The 18,474-nt window shown below is 36.3% G+C and overlaps 1 protein-coding gene across 3 annotated transcripts in view; it reads right to left on the reverse strand.

Moving 5' to 3' along the window:
• ZFAT (zinc finger and AT-hook domain containing) overlaps positions 1-18,474 on the reverse strand; it is a 112,432-nt gene that overhangs the window by 52,361 nt on the left and 41,597 nt on the right. For all 3 annotated transcript variants that reach the window (XR_001414448.1, XM_014965477.1, XM_014965476.1), the window contains exons 2-4: positions 17,263-17,433; positions 9,490-9,750; positions 496-669 (exon numbers count right to left, since the gene is read on the reverse strand). Coding sequence is in view for 2 of the 3 variants with exons in the window: in XM_014965476.1 (XP_014820962.1) it covers positions 496-669; positions 9,490-9,750; positions 17,263-17,433 (606 nt within the window). In the remaining variant the exon portion in view is untranslated. The remainder of the gene's footprint in view (positions 1-495; positions 670-9,489; positions 9,751-17,262; positions 17,434-18,474) is intronic.

An 18,474-nucleotide genomic window follows, 5' to 3' on the forward strand; every position in this document is an offset into this window, starting at 1 on the left:
AAACAAATATTCGTAAATGTTAGCAATAATGAAAAGGAGAACAATAAAGCTATAAAGCTGAAAATAATGCACAAAACTATTCAAAAGGGATTCTGTCAGCCAAGTGAGATTTATATAAACAGGCAAATTCAATACTAGTTTTAAAATAAATAGTTTGCTAAGATATTGCAGGTAAAAAATACTTTCCTTTTCCTTGATCACTGATTTTTTCCAGTTTCTTCTTTAAAATCACTCACAGACTAAAAATAACTGATATTAACGTAGATAACTTCACCCAGGTCAAGCATTTGTCACACCTACGAAGATATCTGACAGCAGGTCTAAAATGATGTAGCTGTCAGATGCAGAGATTCTGTATCAAGATAACCAAATACTGCCAGATATTTTTCAGACAATAAGTACCCTAAGCAGTTCAGTCTCAGACCAATGACTATTTTATACAGTGTCAGCATGGACAAAAACAAATTTGATTAAATAACTGGTGATTCTCATTACCTGGAATAGCTTCGTGGGCTGTCAAAACCACACTTATAATCGGATTTTTAGCTCCGGGAACCTGTTCAGTCTCCTTAGTTGATGGAGTTTTCTCTGTTTTCTGAACTCTTGCCCTCTTTGGAGTTTTTTCTCGCTCATCTTCCTTCCTGTCAAGGTCAACGTCAGAATCATTACCTAAAGAGCAAACATCAAAAAAAACGTAACTATGTACAAAAGAAATGCAGGTAACACAGTCACTAACACCACAAGAAAGAATTAGGAGAAAATCAAGGCTACTGTAGGAAGAAATACTCGTTATCCCTCTTATTTAATGGGGATAGTCTTTCCCCATTGCAATAGACTCCAACAGTCTTTCTAGAAAAGGTGTTTTTTCCCCACTGTTACTCTGAATCAATGGCCAGAAACATACTTTTCTTTTACAGGGCAGATTCAAGAAGAATTAAGGTGCAAACCAGTTCTTTGTTTCAACCTGACTCCTGAGATGTAGCTCTACATTTTGAAGTCCTGAACTTTTAAATCATCCCCTATCTGTTGCTGTTCAGAATGTCTTCAGCATCTTAAGTTGGATAACTTTTGGACACGTTAACTAGAAAGCAATGCGATAGTTGCATTCAAATATCTCATCTGAAATAAGAACGAATAAGCAGTAATCAGCTAAGTTGTTCCCTGAAGCTTTTTCTTACTTAAAGCAAATGAGGAATTCCCTACCTACTTCTAAAAATTTTATTTCTAATTCCCTACCTAATTCTAAAAAAATAATAATAATAATTTAAAAAAATAATTCTTACGTATAAAGAATTAGCAGCATACAGAATAAAAACGGAGGGTTGCACATTTATACCCACAAAATTTCTTTATATTAGATGAAGTAGTAGAAAATGCAAGCCAGAGAAAATATGCTTGACAAATTAAGGCATTACGCAAACATTCCAAAGGTAATGAGTAAGGAAAGCAAAAAATGCTTGAAGAAAGAAAATTATAAATTAATCCAGTGAATTGTGAGTTTTTTATTTCTGAATACAAAGCAGCTGACACAATCTCCAGAGTAAGTCATTCAATGTATATTCATAATGTGCTCTAGCAGCTCTACTGAGAGGGAAACAATATATAAATAAAAACCAGTAACAGCAAAGCTGTGGTCTGTTCACGACATGCAGATAGCAAAAGTAGTGGAAAGACACAGAATCACAGAATTGTCTATGTTGGAAGGGACATTTCAGATCATCTAGTCCAACCATGAACCTAACACTGACAAAACCCACCACTAAACCATGTCCCTTAGCACCATGTCTACCTGTCTTTTAAGTATCTTCAGGGATGGTGACTCAACCACTTCCCTGGGCAGCCTGTCCCAATGCTTAATAACCCTTTTAGTGTAAAAATTTTTCCTAATATCCAATCTTGCTTTTTTTTCTTCTTGTCCTACTGCCTGTTACTTGGGAGAAGAGACCAAAGCACGCTACATGGTATGGCCATGTTTTAATTAGTAATATTTTGTTAACATTCAGCTGAGATTCAAACAAATCTGTTTCCCATGGTCTTACTTTAATGGAACACGGGGTTAAAGAGTGCTGGACAATCCTTAAAAGGAATGAAGGGCAGAAGCACAAACTAAAGTAGCATATTTAGGGCCAATCAAGTAACCAGCACACAGATAAACTATAAGCTCTTTAGTAGATAAAAAACCAGAAGGAAACAAGGTTATGTAGGAATTAGGTTAGATTTCTCAAGCACACTGAGGCAAAAATGTGTACACTGACAACTGTTAATGACTTGATGCTAATATGTAAATCTGATATTCATATTTACAATACCTAGAATGAGCAATAATCACATAGCAAACTGAATTCCAACACAAGCCATCTTTCTGTGGAGTCACATTAGCGACGCTTTTGTCCCAGCTTCTAGTTTCTAGATTACAGAAAATTATGTTCTGCCTTAAGAGCCCCCTCCTTTTCCATGCAGGCTACTCATTTCTTCCATTTCATTAGCTAAAAATCCTTGCCATATGCCTCTTCTCAACTACCTTTTTTCTCTGTAGATTTCTATAATTTTGGGAAATACTGCTGCTTTATAGGTATAAAGGGTCTCATTAAGTCCCAATTTAACTTCTTAATATAGCTGATTATTGATTGATATCGAAAGCGAGTACTTCTAACACTGACGTTTCACAGCAATACTTCAAAGGGATATTGGAATATAAAGAAATATCCCCTTCGACCAGAAACTGCCTGTGCAATGTTTTCTTTTGGTGGGATGAAACAAACACATTTTTCCACATTTCCTTTACAAAAGAGCCTCCATTATCAATAATGAAATGAATCATCACAAATTTCACAGTAGGACCAGGCAAGCAAGAGAATAAAGTCTTCTCATAAAGAATCAGCATACACAAAGAATGTAAACTGCTTACTAAATTGTGTTCTCCTGAGGCTATTTCACATACTGTTAAACAACAAATACAGAAATTAATTAGGTTAATTGCACTGCTTTTGTTCAGTGGATGGTAAGAATGAGTGATTGTTTGAGGGGAAAAAAAAAAAAGATGTGATACACCTGTGGACAAAACTCAAAGTCATTTTTTAGTACATTTTAGCTAACAAAATTCCAGAACCATAGACGGAAGAGAAAGCTGTGATTAGGATAACAAAACTTTCCTCATTTTGCTTGGGACCACATAATGAACTCCCAGCCGGCGTATGAGTAGAATCTAAGGACCACACTTCTGCATCCTCTTTTCTAACTGTTACAAAGTTAAGAGTCAGTTTAGAGAGTAAATAAAGCAGTTGCAACCAAGAGACAAAAACATTTTATTGCCTTTTCATGCTTTTCGTATCAACCTGTAACTCTATTAACTTTTGAATATTGGAATTCTACTAAAAATAGAAAAGGAAGAAAAGAATAAACCACAGAACTGAGATTGTTAGTGACCCAAATGATGAGTAACTAACTGCTATTACCACAACAAGGTAGCAAATGTTTCATGCCATTTTTCTTTCCTAATATGCTACTGAGTGGTCAAGTTCTGATGCTTAAACATTAAAATTAATTCATTAATCTGACATGTCAGTGAGAGTAGCCCCATCCTTCCCCTTTCTGAGAGGAAGAGATTTGTTGATAAGGAGCTGGGGGTGCACACGTTGCCAATATTTTTTGCTACAAAGAGAACTATTTCACAATCTGTAATGTGAAAGAGGCTTAAAAAACCCCTCCAAATCCAACACTCTCCATCAAATCACCAAACCAAAAAACCCTCTTAATTCCCAGTGACAGCTGCTTTCTTCCTGAAGTCTCTCTACACCATAAAAAGTTGAACGAGAACGTGTGCTTTAGGAAGGAAGACAAAAGCATGTTTTAATGAAAACCAAGAGCTTCAAGTTAGACCACAGGGCTCAAATCGCCTCTCCATAATGTTGCACCATCTCACTGGTAATTTGGTTGCCTTCCTGGAAAAAATTACTTAAGTGTTACTATTGTGGATTAAAGTCAAAATAAATGTTTTGATTTAGGTCAATTCACCTGTATAATAAAACAATTCTTGTTCCATAATAAAGAAACACTCCTAAGTGATTTTAAGATGATTTACAAGAAAATAGAGTATATGCAACTTAGAGTAGCTAAGCACTGTTTCTCTGAGTGGTAAGGGTCTTCTCTTGCTCCTAAACAGATTTACTTAGACAAACTGCTGCACTGTGCCTGCCTTGCTAAGCAGTAGCTTAGCACTTTGTCAGCTGGCACTGCCATTCAATGGACAAATAAACTCACCTCTCCTGTCTGACGACTGGCATTTTAAATGCCTGCTTCTCTTTGTGCAACAAATACCGTGCCGTGCCTGTGCCTTCTCACACGCTTAAGAACTGGTGGTGTCTGTGTTGATGAGCACAGCTCCTGTCAGCTCTGAACGAATCGCTGCTCTCAGAGTCCCGTCAAACCAGATTGTTCATCTGTCCCATAATTCTATTTCAGTCATTAATTGAAGGTACCGCTCTCTGCATTTGTAATTGGATGTGCGACATTTTGCGGGCACTGCTACACATCCCTAATTGGCATGTTTTTAAACTCCCCTTCTTTCAAATTACTTCTTATCTCCTAAAAGATGCTGGTATTTCATAGTAGCAAGACAGCAGCCGGGAAAAAGTAAACTGGCCATTCAAAATAGAAACATGCAATTGCTTCTCCTGCAGAGATTGACACACTACTCACAGAAAGAATTCATTTAAATTAGAATCCAGTTGATGGCAAAAACATTTAAAGCTTAGGCCAAAAGTGCCATCTTTAAGAATTATGCAGGGCTCTAATTCATTAGGAACTAATGGTTTATTCCAGAGAAGAGAATCTGGGCTGTCCAATGCTTAATCTGTCATCCACTCAAATCCCACTCCCCAGCCATCAAATGTCCTCTCTTGTACCTGCCAGAGGTTCAGGTGTGCAGCAGTGTTGGAGAGGGAAGCTGGCTGAGATAATTACCTGTTGTCTAGCCCTCAAAACCAGTGAGTTTAGAGGCAGCTGCTGGGGAACTGATCCAATCCAGAAACAGCCAAAACCCTCTAACCCAGCCCATCCCAGAGATGGGGGCTGAAGCAGCTCCACTTTCTGACTGGGAGCAGACACAGCGAAGACACGTGGCTGCTCACGAAGATTCTCAACTCTTCTAGGACAAAAAGAATGGACGGTAGTACCTCCAACCAGCCAAATCCAATCCATTAGCCAAAACCTTCAACTTGGTTTAACCAAATAAAAACAGAAATAGGTGTACACACAGCTCTGCTTAAATCACAGCAACTTTCTTAGGCAAAAAAGCCCTCTAGTAAAGAAAAAAAACTTACTAAGCACGTCTATGGGGGATTTGTAAGCACAATGGACATTTTTTAAATTCTGTGCAAAAGAATTAACACACATTTTTCTTGCTGTTTTACTGAATGGACCCACAAGGTGAAGGCAATCATTATGCATTCAAGGATTAAATCAGATGCCACTAACCATTTCGGCTTGGTGACACCTGAAAGAGTGGGAGAACTGTCAATGAGACACTGATCTCCGAGAGGTCAACGTGGATCACTGACCACAGCAGCAAACAACAGCAGAGGCCTATTACATCCACCAATTATTCCTCTCATCAATGCACACTGCAGTTTCAATACAGTTTTATAGTGATTTATTCACTGTAATTTTAAACATCCAGTACGATAAGGATTTCAACACTTCCCTTATGGATCTATAAAATACAGCAAAACATTTTATTACTTGATAATCTTTCCTAATATTTCAACTGCAGCTCAATACATGTATTAAGTTTCTCTCAATAAAGAACATCCCGCAGAATATCAATATATACCTTTTCAATATTTATGTGATTAGCATGCTTTAGCAATAACTAAAACGTTAGTGTATTATCAGCATTATTTTGGTCACAAATCTAAACCACCACATCACATGAGCTGCTATGAAGAAAATTAACTTCATCCAAGCTGGCCCCAGCGCAGGTTGAAAACGTACTTGATTATTAATCAGATGTCCATATAGTGCTAAACTTTGCAAGAAATTAAAAACTTGAGAAAGTAGTAAAAAAAATACTACAAAAAATACCAGAAGCATTAGAAAAACAGACAAAAGTAATTTCAAGTTGGAAATGTATGGATAAAAAAGGGGGAAAAAACCAACCCATATTTACTAGGTAAGAGGTGCAAGGCTAAGGGAGAAGAACAGTAAAAGCTCCTTACAATTTTTAGCCATCTGCTCTGAACTACTGAAATGAGAAAGAAGATATTGTTACTCTTGGAGGTTCAAAGAGCCTCAATAAAATTCTCTATCTAGCTCTAAAAATTTCAGCAACGGAGAAATCTCATCAAATGAGAAGTTTCAATACTCCTTTTCTCATACACACCAAAATAAGTGTCATTTCAAATAGTTTTTGTCTCATTACTGTAGAAAATGTTGGTATCCACCACATCTGCTCAAGTAACTGAAATATCTGTTGAACATTATACACACACAAAAACACATAAACAAAATAAATGCCTGGTGTAACACTTGCAGTACTATGTGCTGAGACAGCTACAGCACTATCTGTGTATGATATATTTAGATTCAATACCATTTTATAACAACGAAGCTACAGAAAGATCTCTCTATAAACAGTACCTGGTGACAGAATAACCTAGAATTAAAGCAGATTAAAGGCACCCACAAGCTATATTTCTGAATTGCCGTTATCTACAGAGCTCTAGAGCTCTAGCTAACACAGTCAGTGGAGGCTGCAAGCAATTGCTCCACAGGCTCCCCAAAAGTACTGACTTGATCTTTGCTGAGAGTAATTAAAGCTTAGAAAGCCTTGTGCATAAACACATATATGCAGATGTGATAGTTTAGAACAGACTCCCACCTACAGTGACAGTAAATGCAAAGCAATGCACGTGTAGGAAAAACTTTACTGATAAAACAGTGGGCTCTAAATCGATTCCTGTAACACAGGAAAGATCTGGCTGCCTTTCTAAATAGTTCCCTGGAAACCTGAGTTTAATACTCAGCAGTAGTCAGAAAATCAAACATAATCTGAGGAATCATTAAGAAAAGAGCAGAAGAAAAAAGATTTTGAAAAAAATTATGCCATGGCATAAACAAGGGATGCTCTTGTATCTTGAACACCACTTGTTATTCTGGTCCTCAATCTCAGAAGAGTTACAGCAGAGCAGTTGAGAAGAATAAGACTGACCAGATGCATAAGCAATTTCCATACAGTCTAGTTCATCTGTTACTTAATACTCAAACAGGGTAAGAATAACCTTAAACACAAATACAAAAATTTCTAAATTATTAATCTTACACAAGAGGTTATACAGAATTATTATTCCCCATTTCCCAGGATTATAGAGTAAGATGGCACTAATGAAATGAGCAGCGTTGAGTTTAATAACAAAGCAGAAGTACCATCATTTCACATACTATGTAATAATGCCCTTAAACTCATTAACACAGATCATATTGAAAACTAGAAAACCAGACAGCTTTGTAAATCACTTAGATAATTAACGAGTTTAGCAGCTTTCAGCTGCCAATGATATTGGTGAAAATCTCTAACTCGGGGACTCTGTCAAGAACTTTGACAACAAGAATCTTGATGCATTTGGATATTTCATAATTATGCAAAGGTACTCATGAAATTACATGAACAGATACAAATATATTTATAATTTCATTATTTGCTTGACTTTTCAACTTTAGAGTTTTATGTTCACATTTAGAAGGTTCACCCATCTTCATAGTGAAAACTGGTTCTGATAACACTTCAAAAGCTCAAATTAGAAGAATTATCCCTTCAGGACAAAACCAGCTCCCAGTACCTTCACAGTTGGCAGTTGAGGTAGGAAGCTTTGGACTAGAGATATTCTAGCTGCACTAGTCACCAACAACCCTGTTATTTGCTGCTCAAGAATGACTTACTTTGCTTGATTGGTTTGTTTTCGCCAGAGAATAAATGAAAAATATTTCAGCTGTGCAAAACAGGCTATTTTCTTTTTAAAAAAGGACAAGGATGAGCAATTTACTTTGAAAAATCTGCCAGTGTGTTTTGTAGCAAACCAGATCAAGGTAAGATTTAGGAGCTCTAATGAGCTAACAGGTCAAGAACAGTTAATTTGAGTTTATACTCTGACCTGAGATTTTATTTTAAAAGAAGATTAGAAAAGGCAACAATGCTGAAATAATGCAAATATTAACATTGTTTCTAGCACACACAAACAGCAAATGGCACAGACGCTTGTCAGGTCAGAAGTGAGACAGCTGGAGTAAAAATCACTACACATAGTTGAAAAATCCTACCACTAACGATAGTAAAAAAATAACCAGATACTTTATCAAAGCAAGAGTTTCTGTGCTCTATCAACATATTCTAAGCTCATTTTAATTACTCTTCGCCACAGAAGTTAAACTCAACATCTCACTCAATGCAGAACAGTCACACCAGTTGTATATCACAATGACAGACTGGACACAGAAAGGTAATAGAAAATTGCAGAAAAATCAATGCCAAATTTTGTCTACAAGTAGAACCAACAGGATATCACGTCAAGCAACTATAACAAAAGCAAAAACCTAATTTTAACACAAACACAAAACTCGCATAAAGTTAGACAACTTGGACAAAAGTATTACTTTGTATGTATGTGACATTCACCTTTGAGCAATGCTGGACGAAGCGACCATTGCAGGTCCCTTCAACCTATTCTATTTCAAATTCTGTTTGAGTATTCACTGTTGTATTTTTAAACAGGCTTCCTAGAGGGGTGGTCAAAGACTCAGACATCTCAGTGTTTAAGAGACATTTGGACAATGTCATTAATAATATGCTTTAACTTTTGGTCAGCCCCGAAGGGATCAGGCAGTTGGACTAGATAATCATTGTACATAACTTCCAACTTAAAATATTCTATTCTGTTCTATTCTATTCTAAAACGTTGAGAGGCTGAATATATTCAAATCAATCTTAAAGCTAAATTTAAAGAATGAATTCTCATACTCCAAAGACAAACATAAAATTTTTATAAAATAGAGAGGTGAGTTCGGCATCATTTTTTATACAGTAAAACAAGCCATCCAGAAAAGCAGTCTTTAAGTCCATCAAAAGAACAGGAATGAAGTCAGGATTCCCAAGTTACAGGAAAGAAACACCTGTACAGGATCATTCTTCCTCACCTATGGGTGATATTTACCACTTCTTGCTGGAAAACTTTTTCTTTTTTGTGAGAAACAGAACAGTTGCTTATGCAAAAGAAGCATTTCAGGGAGTTTAAGACAACCATTAGTGCAATAAACATTTTGACCTTCTGGAAAAAAATTAAAATAACCTTTTCTGACTTTATTCTCCATTTTGATTCAACATGCTTTTTATGTTAAAAGAAACAGACGGGGATTAGGAGCTGTTACCAATCAGGTCACAGGATGGAAACACACTATTTCATGACACGCTTCAGTTATTTTTGTCGGCTGTTTTCTTACCTCCATCTCCTTCTTCCTCTCCTTCATTTAAAACAAGAATGCAGATATGTTTCCTCAGCTGACGCGTGTTGGAGAACTTCCGATTGCATTTCCTACATTCCAAGCTGCCTGGTGACACTTCAGACAGTTCTGGACCTTCTTCTGCCCCAGGTGGAGTTTCTTCGCTTGGAACATGATTATTTTCTGTCACATCTTCATCCACACAAAACTTCTTAGTTGACCCTTTTGGTCTGCCCCGTTTCCTCTTCACTACAAGAAGTTCTAGAAAATAAATTTTAAGTTAGAAAGAAGCTGTAATTAGATTCCACAGCAGATTATCTAATACCCAGCTGATCTTTGAAAAACAGGAAGATTACATGAAGTTTGAGGGCTTCTATCCCTAAGGCTTAAAATAAAAGGTTAGCTTCACACAAACTTATTTTTAAGCAATGGTATTTGTTGGCTCTTCTGCTGGCTGCAAAGCAAAAACATTTGTGTTACTGAGATCAGCAAATGTGAAAGTGCCACAGTTTACAGAAATTACCCTGCAAGAACTCTTTTAGATTGTTGTATAACTGTAGCAGTGTGATCTTCTACAAAGTTGCTGTGCTGTGTTCTGACACTCTAGGAAAAGCCTTTTTAATTTAAAATCACTCTGAAAGAAATTGCTTAAGTATTGACACGTATTCAGACAAAAACAGTTTAAGTTTTAAAACCAAAAGCTCTTTGTCCTTTTAATAAATACAATTATTTCTCTCCAATATTTCGCGTGGTTCTTTATTGCTAGCACTTTCAAAACAAAAGTTGATAGAAAAAATTGTTGTCAAAAAATAAATTCCAGAAGTCATGCAAAAAATGTTTCCTTAGTGAGTATTTTAAAAAATTAAAATCAGAAGTAATCCACAATTTTTAATAAATACAACATAACATTACATTTCCATGTTTCTGTAGAGGAAACACTGATAAAATCAATGAGATGTAGTGAACAGAAATGCATGACAACATGAAAAACTTCACTTTTATTTCCTCCTTAAGATTTCTCTCATCACTGCTGTAGTTAGTTCAAAATCAGCTTGCTGTCACCTGCTCACAGATGGAACTGTTGAAGATTGACCAAACCTACTGGATCCCAAGAAAGCTTTTAGTAAACAAAAGCAGATACTCAGAGGGAAGGGGGGAATTTTCCAGATGATGATCAAGTGATTTTAGGAGATTCCAGCCTAGCTACAAGGTACTTCCATCTAATAGTTTAATACAATGAAATAATCGGTCTCTTTCTGGTTAATCTCAGGGGCTGCTTGCTTGGTTTTTTTGTTCTTTATACTGTGGTTCTTGAAGAATAATCCCATTGTTATTGTGTACATTTTAGTTATTTACTTTGAAGCTACTCTTCTGCAAGAAACTGTCAGTTCACGAAACACAGTAGCATTTAAATGATCTTTTAAAGTCTGAGCAGACATCTGGAGAAGTATCAGATCTACTCTGTGCATCTGCATAAAGATACGTAGCTCTGCAAAGGAACAATCAGGGTGCAGCTAGAAGAGTTTTCCTGATGGTGTGTGGCAAAATGGGGCACAGCCAGGCTTCTTCCAGGCTTTTAGGACTCATATTATCTAATGTTAGACACCTGAGGTCTCAAATTAGTTAATATCCGTCTTCTATATTGAAGGAACAGAGGAACTACTCTCCAGAGTGAAGTTCAGACCACGTAAGGCTTGAATCTTCTCTGGATCCCATGGTGACCAAGTTCCCTGTTTAAGAACCTTCAGTTATGTGCAATGAATTCCAGCTTTGAGAATTAAAAGGCAGAAGAGCTTGATATGGTTGTCTTAATTGCAAAAAAAAAAAAAAAAAAAAAAACCCCAAAGGCTTGAATCTTCTCTGGATCCCATGGTGACCAAGTTCCCTGTTTAAGAACCTTCAGTTATGTGCAATGAATTCCAGCTTTGAGAATTAAAAGGCAGAAGAGCTTGATATGGTTGTCTTAATTGCAAAAAAAAAAAAAAAAAAAAAAAGCCCCAGAGTATAATGTGCATGAAAATGTGCTCAGTGAAACAGAACAGGTATGAAGCACCTGTCAGCCACCATCTTTATAACATCATAGGGAAAGACAATGGACTTATACTAAAATTACAATGGACAATACTTAAAATTTTGTGAAGAACTCTGGGTTAATTGCTCAGGAAAAAACAAGCAAATTTACATCTTGCACGTGCTTCATCTTACAGTGGTCACAGCAGAGAGGTCCCTTGAAGTTTTCTTACGCTAAAATATTTCCAAATCTTGAGACTTGTGCAGAAATAAAAATAAAATTATTCTCCTCAGAATTTCACATTTTTACTGTTGGTTTGGGGGTTTTTGCACAGCACAAATGGGAAAAGTATGAAATATGTTTCTGGGTTAAAAGAGAGAAATGCGCAGTAATTAAGAAAGTGCTGCAGTTCCAAAGGTTTTAAAATATCTTGAGATTATTCAAGCTAAAACAGACTGGCAGTACTGCACAGAAATTGTGCCTCTTAAGAGAAATGTACATTTCCATTGCTCTTGTTCCAGAAACTTTCACCAAAACCAGGGTATATGAAGAGCAAAGATTAAGAACTGTCTAAAGCTTTTTATCAAGTTTTCATCAAGCCAATAATCTACCTTCTGCCTGATAAATTGAGAGTGACAATGTAAAAGTCTGAAAAAATCATGAAAGGAAAAATATTAAAAAAAAACCCCAATGAGTAATTTTCAAGTACAAGGGCTAAAAGACTTTACCAAATTGGTGGACTTAGAGCATATGAAAAAATAAATTACTTTAAGGGAAGATGATGGGAGAGAACAGGAGGTGGTGGCAGCACCTTATTCAAAATCTGTTCAAGTATTTCCCTTGAGCATTCCAGACAAACAAAACCTCACACACAGAGACCACAGCTTTGAATTAATCACATAATTGGTATCAAGTGAAAAAGAAGCATTCTGTCCTGTTAGACGAGTGATTGAGTACCCGTGTACTTAAATATAATGTAAAAAGAATACTAAAAGCCTCGTTATGAACAGGAAAAAAGCAACTTTTTCACATAAATTTTGTGACCCTCTGACAGCAGTGTTCTGAATTTCTGTGCTACTGCTCTCCTGTAAAAATAGTTTGGTCAATTGTCAGCCAAAAAGAGAAGGGTGATTTCAATGCTCTCAAAACTTCTCTTTGTGTGATTTTGATCACCATCAATTGCAGCAATCAGTATTTGGTGCCTTGAGCTAAAGAAATTACCATGCAATTAAAACAAGGAAACAAGCAACATTTATCTTCATGTCAACCTGCAAAAAGGTCACAGTTTGCCAAAGTGTCAAACACAGTATGAGGAATACAGATGGGGATACTGCTCAGGTTACTATAAAATAATTACATCCTGGGATTTGAAGAGTGAATGCAACACCACATTCTCTGCATACAATACTCTTTTCACTCTTTTACTATGCGATCATCAGAGTACCCACTATGTTACTTCTTCTTGATTGTTTTAATATAAACTTAATGTAAAACATAGCAGCACGTTCACACTATGAAAGAAATGGAAACACAATCTTGTTTGCAATGTGAGAACTGCTCCTTTAGAAGGCTGGTGGTAGATCCACTTCTACGGCCTACGTAACTGCAGTTCCTATCACTGCAACTACTGATGGTGCTGCAAACATATAAAGAATGTGCGGATTTGATATTTGTTTGTAAATGAGCCTGCCAGTAGGAGAATTTTCAGTAATTCTCAGACATTTTAAAAAGGTTTGGTGGCAAGCACTGTGTAGCAACGTAGACAGGAACAGGACAACTCATATGGATAACTGATGCATCACCAGACTTTCTGAGCTTATGACAGTCATTTCATTTCCTTGCTTTTTGTTTGATTCTTTTCACGGCCAAACACATCGCAAGCCACTTTGAATTAGCAATGCCAGATTTAGGCTTTTAACAATGCACGGGACCATAAAATTCCAGCTGTCTCTCCCTACCCAGCCACCAGCGAGCCATTCGCGCTGCGCTGTACTCATCACAGTCCAAAGCACCACCCAAGAGTAACAAAACACAGGAATTGAATAGTTGTACTTTGCCATTCCTCTGTTAGCACACAACCGAGCCCATCAGAAACATCATCACTTGCAAAAAAAAATAATAAAAAAAAATCAATGTAACTGCTCAACTGTTAAAAATAATTTGTTAAATAAATAAATAAAATCCCCACTTATTTCAAGGATGCTTAGTCAGAAGTTTTAAATTGGTCATTAAAAAGATTTTAAAAGTAAGATCCTGTTCCCTGGAGAATATCTTAGTTTTTTCTGGGAATTTTACACTCATCACAGACTCGCTGGAACCAATCTTTACGTTGACTGGTATTGGATGTGCAATGTCAATATTCTGGGAAGACATTATGTGCTACACTATGTAATTATGTACTCAAGGACATAAAAAAGGCACTTCAAAAAGAGAATAATGAAATAAACTATATGTCTATTTTTATACTGTTCCTTCATACGAATTATTCACATAAGCTTCTCCGAATCGGTCCATTTAATAATCAATTGTCTCAAAAATATTCAGAACATGAGTAGCACAGAACATTTCCATTTATGAGGCCTTCATATTATTATTGAGCAGAATTATATTTAATGAATCCCTTGAAGTTTAGCTAAGCAATATATATATGCATCTCAATCAGATTCTACTGAGGTCTACGATTGTTCTCATTAATTACTTGTCTAGGATCAGGCTATATAAAAACAGAGATCCACAACCAGACCTCCAGAGTACTAGGGTTTATTTTAAAATAAACAAAGTTGGATAAAAGGAAACAAAATTAAAGTAACATTAACTTCCCTGTTTAGAATTTTAACTCTTCATAGATCCAACTGTAGACCATGTAGATCCTGGCACCTCAACACTGTGGATTCCACTGGGCTTAATGATCCTCAGTACAGTGTTTGCCTCAAAACCAAGCTTTGCCAAAATTGGTTAACGAAAGGACAACACCCCTAGAGGGTAGGATTTTTCAAAGTTACTTTATTACGTACAGGAAAATGCAGTAAATTGATAAGACTATAGGGTGTAAGTATATAATGGATTTTTCTCCTCTGGTTTTCTACTCCTCAGCCTTAACTCAATTACATGTGTAACTCAAGATACACGTGTAAAAAACATCTTCAATAAACCATTTTAGTGTTGTAACGGGGCAAACATCTCTGTCTCTGGAAGAGTAGGAGATATGAGCAATCCCTATCAAACAGACAAAGATGTCACACTACAACACTGGACAAAATACGAACTACGAATAATTTCCATAACAGCAACATCTGGCTGGTACCCTGGGTTCCATCTGATTAAAAAAAAATAAATCTAACCAAGACAATTAGGACAAATCAACTCTAAATGTAGCAGGACAACTATGGGAAAGTAACATGACTAAATAAAATCCAGAAGACAGCATTGCTAATAAAATAACAGAGTAATAAAAACAAGTTACTTGCCTAGCATTTTACTTGTTCACAGTACTTATAAAATAATTAATTTATTACTCAGGCAGAACACAGAGTTCCATTAACAACTCAGCGTTCATTCATCTATACCAATGCTGGATCTGGAACACAGGAAATTCCATCTGAACATGAGGAAGAACTTCTTTACTTTGAGGGTGCCAGAGCCCTGGAACAGGCTGCCCAGGGAGGGTGTGGAGTCTCCTTCTCTGGAGATATCCAAAACCCACCTGGATGCCATCTGCTCTGCGTGACCCTTCTTTGGCAGGGGGTTGGACTAGATCATCTCCAAAGGTCCCTTCCAACCCCTGTGATTCTCTGATTCCCTACATTGTATACCAATACTTGGAAGAGAAACTATGCTTTCAAGGGACAAAAGGTTTCAAGGTTCATCTCTCATTCAATGAGTACTAAAAGGACATTGTAATTTCTAGACTGTCATTCATCAATCACTTCCCCTTTTAGTGACAATACTGAATTCCTACAGAGGGTCCACTGAGAAAAAATTGTGTATTATAAACTAAAAAGTTTTATCTGTTGAGGATTCCATAATAGGATGCAAATAACGATGCCTCGACAGAGAACTCTTCAAATCCCTATATTCAACTGTGAAATACCCTGTTTTTTCAAAAAGAACTCAGGAAATAATTGAATGACTTCACAACAGACTATCCTCTTCTCCAATCAACCTGCGTGATGGAAAAGAAGTAACATTAAATTATGTTTATAAGTTGAAATCTACGTGAAAGTAATTTACCTTGACATTCTTACTGACAGCAGAAGGCAAAGAGTTGGGCTAATATGAAAAAGTGGCACCATACGATCGTATTAGATGCTGAGAAGCATTCACCAAGAATAATGAAAAAGGTAACTAATGGATACGTAACTTCACATATGAATGCTATGTTTTACATAATTAGATTAGTAAAGTTATTTTCTTAAAAGCTACATATGTCTAATTGCTGCAGCTTCAGATCATAATGGTAATTACATACTATTCTCACAAATGTACGATGCATGCTTAACAACATATAATACAGAAAGTGCAGACAGTCCCTGATACAAATGCAAAAAAAAAGTTTACAAGAGAGCTTTTTTACTAAAATGAATGAGAATGTTACAAAATTATCCTTACTGTGCTCAGAAATACAGTTTAGTGAGGGGCTAACAGGAAACAAAAGATTTAAGAAAGAAGATGCATTCTGCATGCCTGAGAAATTCATTCTGTAGCATTAAAATAAGATTAGAAAGGCACTGTGGTACTTGATTGAGATTTGATATTTATTCATCTTCTTCTGATGCACTCTAAATCTTAGGCATTGTGTGAAATAATAATCTGGTGCAATTTTTCCTCACCAACCATCTGAGGAGACAACAGCTACAGTTGAACAGTATTATGCCCATTATTAGAAATACCTTCTTATGTTGATGAAGTCAATTCAACTACCAAATCTCTACTGGTAAATAAATGAAGAAATACCAAATGCATATGTTAATGACAAAAATCCCAAGTTTTAAGTATATGATATTAGAGTGGTTTTTATTCATAAGCACATACTTTTTAAAATCCAGAAATCAAAATGAATGGAAAACTCTAGTAGTTGTGTTAAATAAGAGGCTTGCCAACAACATAAATCTGTTGCACAATAAGGGTCTAAAAGAAGACATAATTATGAAGTCTGAATTATTTTGAACCCATTGCTAATATTACAAAGAACTGCAATTATAATCAGTTAAAAACAGAACTTCTTCCACTGCAGAGCAAAACTGTTTGGTATAAATAATTCAACCTTTGACTACCAGACTGCTTTATTTACTAGTGCCAATATCAAAGTATAAATTATTAATCATGCCATTTCCTTTTTGGAATAGAACTATTAATATTATTCGCCAGACAATAAGCAACAACTTAGGCAACTCAAAGCACACCAGCATTCCTAAGCCCCAAGACACCCACCCATGGTGTCCTGGTTGCTTTCTACTGCTATCACACAACCTTCCCTCTGCTATGCCACAGCCTCAAATTAAAGCTGTAGGAAGCAGACTTAGCTACACTTGACATTCAGAGTTAATTGACCAATGTCATCATCCCTTGTCACACGCTGAGTTTATCCGCATCTGTCCTCCACTCTCTTCTGCATGGAATTCAGGTTGGCAGTCGTACAGTGACCATTACAAAAACAAGCTATGTAAATCCTTCTATACCCAATGCAGAATCATCACACCACAGGTTTTATTAAAAAACAAAATGACTTTGAAAATTACATTGCTCTCAATTTATGAACGTACCTTCTGCGTCTTTGTTTACGTTTGTGGGTACTGTCAGAGGTTGGAGAGGAATAACGATGTCATCCACGTTGGTCCCCTCTTCCGTATGCTTCTCAGAGACGTGGGACAACAGTTCAGACTGATTTGGTGAAAACAGGTTACAAAGCTTACACATGAAGATGGAATTGACCCCTGAAAGATAAGTTTAAAAAGAGGAGTTAATATTTCCAAATTTAAGTTATTTCTTTATATTACCACTAGTTATTGAGATTTCAATTCAGCTAACACAGTAACTATGTTAACTTAATACGCTTAACAGACAGTAATGATCTGAAGAATGTTACACTGTTAAATGAAGACATTCATAATAAATCCCAAAATTAATTAATTTAAGAAATGGTTAAACTTCTACCCAGAACCTCACAGAGCAAAAAAATTCTTCTGGCTCAAATCTTATAAATAACAAGACCCAAAAGGAAGCAAGAACACCTTTGTTTCCCTTCCAGCCTGAGACGTTGCACTTTCATATTTTTTCAAACAGCTTTTAAAATGATACAAGAGATTAAGTCATTGTCCAGATCTGCTGTGTATCACATTGGTATAAATGCAAAACATTTTATTGTTTACAAAGTAGTTCTTAAATACAGAGAAGATGCACCCCAAATCCTAATTTATGTTCACAGACCTCACTGTTCTTTCCTACATCTACTTCACCTTTCTACTTACCTCACCTAAGCAAGTCTAGTTCACTAAAAGTGCTGGAAACGAAGGAAGGAAGAATTAAAAACCACAAAAGATAAAAGGAAACTTTTCCTTCACTATAGTAACGTTTGTTAGAAAACAAATATGTTTTATAAAAAATGTATGCTTTGATGTGTCGTTTTTGCTTTAGCATGTTACCATAATCATATACTGTGAGCTAAAAATGTTAAGTGTGTGGTTTCAGGGGTCATTATCTTTAGTTGTGGCTCTGCCACTAATGACAGAGTAGGGAAGGAGCTCAAAGCATCTGCAATGCTGTAGAGCACAAAATGTTGCATCATATGACAGTCACAGCCATGCAATCACATCGCCTTCCTTTTCCTTCTGGCCATTCACTTCAGGGCTGTGCAAACACAAAGTTTTTTCTTCTTTTATCCCAATATCTGAAAAAAATATCAGGCCTCATCTTGACCCATCTACACAGAAAAAAAATGGGCAGGAACAGCAAGAAAATTTTAGGGGGGGGGGGGG

This window comes from Calidris pugnax, unplaced genomic scaffold (genome assembly GCF_001431845.1).
Source record: "Calidris pugnax isolate Ruff unplaced genomic scaffold, ASM143184v1 scaffold41, whole genome shotgun sequence".
Taxonomy (NCBI): Eukaryota; Metazoa; Chordata; class Aves; order Charadriiformes; family Scolopacidae; genus Calidris; species Calidris pugnax.